The following is a 5,889-nucleotide window of genomic DNA, read 5'->3' as shown; positions in this document are numbered from 1 at the left end:
TTCATTATCTGCCCATCGGTTTATGAGAAGAAGATTACTCAGTGTTTCAAGCGGTCTTGATTGTAAGGTGACATATCATTCGCAATATGGCTTTTTTTTTTAAATAAAAGAAAGATGATTGCTGTAATATAGCTCTCTTGGATCAAGAGGACAATAGCTATAAAGTTCAATGATTCAGTAACAAAATCTTGAGTTAAATATTTGGTTGCCTGCGACATACCTGAGAAGTTGCAATGAGGACACTGCTTTAAAACTATATGTATGGAGGCCAATCTTCGTCCTACGGGTGAATAACATTTAGTCTCAGGTATCATACTTGTTTCATTCTTGAGGGATGGTCAGGACTCTGGGAGGCTAATCTCTTCCCACACACGTTAGGACTTGCGCGGCGAGTCAGCAAATTGCAACGGGACAGGACAGGATTTTCAACATGCTGAAAGGATGGCGAGCCAAGACAAGCCCGACGAGACTGGCTTTTTTCCCCCCTTACACCATAAAGACTGGACCGATGCGGGACAATCCCTTGAAATTGACGGGCCAGCTTAAGGCCTACTCCTTTAGGGGTCAGATGCTAGACTAAGTGCCAGAGGTAGGCTACTCATCTCTGGGATTCTATAGCAACCTGATACAGAATCTGTTATGAGGTCTAAGACCTGGCCCATTTGAAAGACTTCTGCGAAAGACTTTAAAAAGCTGGAAATTTCCCAAGAAGTTTCTTAAATACTTCAGACCTTCTTACTGTCTCCATAGCCCTAAGGAATGCATACTTCCAAATTCAGTTCACTGAAACTTTGAAGTGCCTTTTTTTATTTTCTTCCTGGGAAGGATCTTTTTTTTTTTTTTATGCTGTTTTGATTGTCTTTAGAGGAAAACTTCTCTTACAGCTTGTTCCATTATTTGTGAGTTTCCTTAGTATCAATGCAAGATCTTTTTTGGCAGTTAAATGTTATTTGTTGTATTGTCTTCAGATTAGGAAAAGTAGACTTCTTCCTTGCGAGAAAGTTTGTCCCCCTTGGAAATTAACCCTCGGATTGCATTTTGACTGAGGTCCTTCAATCTTTTCTATGGAGACCCTTGGTAGAGTTTCTTTAAGAGTCCATGCAAGTTCGATTTAGCTCGAACCAAGAGTATGAGAGCTGCATTTTCTATAATTACTGGAAGAGGCTTATTTTTGTAATTAGTTCCCAATTTTGTGACACTCTTGATCAGTGACAAAATTTGTATACTTACTAGCATCATTGCTAAATGAGACTACTCTTTATCATGACGACTAGGTCCCGTGTCATGTAGGGGCACAGAGGCTCTACCTAAACAAAGATTTTGTAGACCTCTTTACAGAATCTCTAAGGACAAAGAAAATCTTGGATCAAATTTCATTCTTGCATTGTGAAGTGATCGGTAGAGCTTACAGGGAACAAGAGGATGGCTCATCAGTCTCTGCCTCTCCCAGGGCTCATGAAGTTTGAGAAATGGGTACTACTTTAACCTTCAGAAAGAACCATTCGGTTGCTTTAGTTGAAGGCAGGCATATGGAAGACTGTCAACCACTTTACGTAGCACCTTCTTCGATATTGTGACCACAGGTTCCTGGATAAATCTTCATAAGACCAGTGATGGCTACTGTACCTAGGAAGTGGCATAGGAAGCCTCTCCTTTCGGGACATAAGAGCATAGTTTTTTAAATATTCAAATCTTAAGGTTTCAAGAGTAAGAAAGAGTGCAAAACTTTACGGAGCTTGAACAGACACTGATGCAGGGGAGCACGCCAGTGATTTGTAGTAATTTTACTTCATAGGTAGTGTAGAATATCCCCCCACACCTTACAATTCTTTGAAAGGAGCTTTGTTCCTACTGAAGATAGGTATTTATGTAACTCCTGAGCTGTAACGCAGTAGACCGTTCAACCATGGTTCTCTGGATGCAAGGTTCCTTTGCTCTGCGCTCCTTACTAGACTGAGAATCACTATCTTGGATTGCTAGCCAGCCATTTGTAAGAGACTACATCTTTACGATTCTACTAAAAGGTAGTGTTTCTATGTGCATAGAAAGTCACTTTTATGGAATTCTTAATTTTTGTTTCACTTCCTGCCACCATTTTTAAAGTAAATTTAACTTTGTGATAACCTGCAAAGCTGACTGGAGAGAATTATTTTTTTATAATATTGGTTTTATTTATCTGCAGTTAGATTATTCTTCCTCTATAAATCTTATCCATATATAGGGGTTAATGCCGATTGTACACCTTGCCGAGGGTTCAATAGGAATGACCTGGGGCATTGTAAGCCTATAAGGTTTAACGGCCACTCTTAAATGGCAGAGGCAAGGGATAGTGATGTTCCCTTTAAGCAGGACAATCCCAAGAGACTGACCATATAATTGTACAGTACACATGATCAGCACAGAAGCCCCCTCTCAACCCAAGCTAGAACCCAAGGAGGGCCATGCAATGTCTGCTGATGACTTGGCAGATAGACTGAGCTCCCCCCCCTTATCCATAACTTGCAGGATGGTGGGGTTGAATCGGCCAAAGGAACAAATAGATTGAGCAGGACTCTTAATGCCAGTCTAGCGATCACCAGTCTGAGGATGTTGTCACATTGGCCACCACACCGCTTTATATTTTTCCCCGCAGTATATCCTGCATGGTCTCCATAATTCAGTGCAGGCTATTAATTGAAAAGGCTATCACCATTTTCTCCTCAGCTGCTAAATAGCTACAGCATTGGGACACTGCCTCAAATCTTATATCTATTCTCTACTTAGGAATCTTTATATGCAGTACATGCATGTCTACATTCATAAATTTGAAATATTTATATTTTTTATTCTTAGTATTGCGGCTCGGTGAAGAGGTAAATTACCTGCATATCTGAATTTATGGTTTATGTTGGGTTTTACCTCAGTTACTTACTATGTTATTAAAAGTACCAGCACAAGATTTAGCTGAAATTTATAAATTATAAACTGCAGTTGACCAATTAAGGATCTTGTCTTAAAAAATTTATAAATGGTATGGAAGTCTTATCCTTCTGCGGGAGCTCATGTTATGTATCTAGATAAATTTGTTGGTGACAAGTTTTCACTTAGTCTTGAATATTAACTGGTGCTGAGCAACCTTAAGATTTTTCCAGTGTCAGGTATCTAGATCACAATTCTATTAGGCAAACTAATCCTTAATGTGAAAGTTTTTGTCTAGCTTTTACCCACTTGAAGGAATAATTTTTATTTTAGGGTAAAAAAGTAATTTTTATTTTAGGGTAAAAGTAAAGTTTCTAAAAATTCCACTATAGTCAATTTCTTTTATAGAGGCAGATTTGCACCGACTCGCTGCGGTGCCCTTTTATCTCGGGAAAAGGTTCCTGATCGCTTATTGGTTAGAATTATCTCGTCCAACCAATCAGCGATCTGGGAAACTTTTCATCGCTAAAGGGGCACCCCTGCGAGTCGGTGCTAATCTGCATCGCTAAAAGAAATTGACTATAGTAGCCTATTCTAAAAACCTGCATGAAAGTACTAGATTAATTGTACATTATTGCTAAGCCTTCGAAATTTCCAAATTGATCAGGCTGCAAGATTAAAGGTAGCAGAGATGGGACAATACCAATCCATGGGGCAGGAAACTTATGATGACGATGAAGCTTCAGTGTCTGATGAAGATAACTTGGAAATGGATGATCACCACGTTAACCTTGGAGATGGAATGGATGCCTCATCTTTATATGGTTTAGAAATGAGTGATAGTGAGGGTGTGACTAGTGATTTCTACCAAAGTTTTATGGTGGCAGAAATGGCAGATATTCTAATGGATTCTCCTCTAAACACGGAGGATGATGTCGAGGGACGGTAAGTATTTTCTCATTTTTACTAGTTTAGTAAAGTATTCCACTTAGCACATGAGGAATTAGCTTTTGTAATTTCAATATTTACTAGTCTGTTCATTGGAGAATAATTACATAGAACATTATTGGATAAGTGAAGAAACTGTAGATACTGATTGGAAAGTTTCTTAATTTTTTTAAGTCATTCTTTTGTATTAATTAAAATCAGAACATTTGAGAAATTAATGTAAGCCAGCGTTTTCTCCAATTTGAAAGTTTCTTATTAGTTATAAAATTTTTGTAAATTTGGATGGCTTATTTTTATTACAATGTAAGACTAATAGTTTGTATTTTTCAGGTTTTTCTTGTGCAAGAAGTGTCTAAAGAAGTATGTGGTGTGCAAGAATATATGTAAATCACTTTCTTCGATTAGTCAACTCACATCGGACATGGTTCCTTGCAGTACTACATGTTTGCAGAGGTTGAGCGCATGCTGCTTTAAAAAGTTTACAGTAACCAAATCTGCTCTTCAAGGTGGATTGTCAAACTTGTTTCAGGGTAAGCAAACTACGGGTCAAAGCTCTTCAACTCATGCCGCGATATCTGCAACTCAGACTGCACCAGATTTAGGTACTAAGTCTACTGTAGCTTACAGAAATCCACTTAACCTAGGTGGTTCTACCAAATTCAGTCAAGGATCTGGGCCCAACCTTTTCCAGAATCTGAAAAATCCATTCAGTCAAGGTTCTGGGCCCAACATTTTTCAGAATCTGAAAAATCCATTCGGTCAAGGATCTGGGCCAAACCTTTTTCAGAATCTGAAAAATCCATTTCAGCAGCCTTTTCCATGGGCAGTACCCAGTTTTCATGAATTAAATCCATTCCAAGGCTTTCCCAAACCTAATTTTTTTGGGAATGAAAATTCGCAAACAGTGGTAATAACTTCAACTGTGCAAGTATTGGTGTCAACTTGCCAATATACAACTGACACCCCAGTAACATCCATCCCTGAAGAATCTGTTAGTTTTCCAGTTTCTCCAGATCCCAGTACTGTTCTTCCAGTACTTTCTCCACATCCAACTACTCCTACCATTGGTTTCATTACAGAAATTCCAGAAATGCCCACTTCGGTTTATGTTCCTGAACAAATTGTTAATACTTATATTCCTCCAAAGCATTAATATATTCTTTCTCTCAAGTGCAGTAGCTTTGTGAAATAAATTAGAAGTATTGGGCATTGTACAGCATTTTAAAGTTAACCATTAGTTTTTGAAATAGACTGAACTAGCTTTTTGTAACCTTTTGAAGGTAGTGTTTTAGGTAACCAATGAAATGTAGCCTAGTGAAGCTAAGTTTAATTTTTTTTTCATAAGTGCTTTTACTTCCACTGTAATACTTGTGAATTGTAAATTCAGTAACAATTGATAATGCAAGATTATAAATACAAAATTTAAATATTGCTAGACCTTGTATAAATAAAGCTGTATATTTGCAGAAGTCTTTATTGCCAGTTTTTTCTCCCCTTAGAACAATATAAATTTGAAACTAAAAAGCTTTATAATGGCTAGTGGTGTGATCTGACTAATATTGCCAACTGTCTAATAGCTGCATTTGGAAGCTGAATATTTTTGTAAGCTTTACCTTGGTATCAGACTATAAAAAATACTTCTAATATAAACTGAAAGAGTACTTGCAAGTCTGAAGGTTGTGTAGTTAAGTTTATTAAAGTTTTTCATAAATTTTAAATAGTGAAAGCTGGAAATATTGCCAAACCGAACTTGTAACTTTAAGCAGGCTGCGTATTGAAGCATTAGCTCTTAAGTTTTAGGTGTTTATGATCACTATACCCTTGTTAATAATTTGAAATTACAGTGAGACTTTGCTTTTAATGATTCAATTGGAGCCACTGTTAATGTATTTTGTACCAGTTGTACTATAGAATGGTTTCTAGTGAGAATTTTTCTTGGATATTAAGTAAAATGTTTTTAGTTGCAATTCTGTCGGCTTAAAGTAGTTTTTCTTAAGTACTGCTTTGAAACCTTTCTTCTGTACAGTGAGGACATTTAGCAAA

At 37.3% G+C, this 5,889-nt stretch overlaps 1 protein-coding gene across 1 annotated transcript in view; it reads left to right on the top strand.

The window, feature by feature from the left end:
- LOC137648804 (uncharacterized) overlaps positions 1-5,322 on the top strand; it is a 17,769-nt gene extending 12,447 nt beyond the window's left edge. The window contains exons 3-4 of the mRNA XM_068381958.1: positions 3,566-3,843; positions 4,177-5,322. Of these exons, the coding sequence (XP_068238059.1) occupies positions 3,566-3,843; positions 4,177-4,999 (1,101 nt within the window). The 3' untranslated portion in view covers positions 5,000-5,322. The remainder of the gene's footprint in view (positions 1-3,565; positions 3,844-4,176) is intronic.
- Positions 5,323-5,889: the final 567 nt, after the last annotated feature.

Source organism: Palaemon carinicauda, chromosome 10 (assembly GCF_036898095.1).
Source record: "Palaemon carinicauda isolate YSFRI2023 chromosome 10, ASM3689809v2, whole genome shotgun sequence".
NCBI classification, from domain to species: Eukaryota; Metazoa; Arthropoda; class Malacostraca; order Decapoda; family Palaemonidae; genus Palaemon; species Palaemon carinicauda.
Note: the sequence above shows the minus strand (reverse complement) of the source record. Positions and strands in the feature narration are given on the sequence as shown.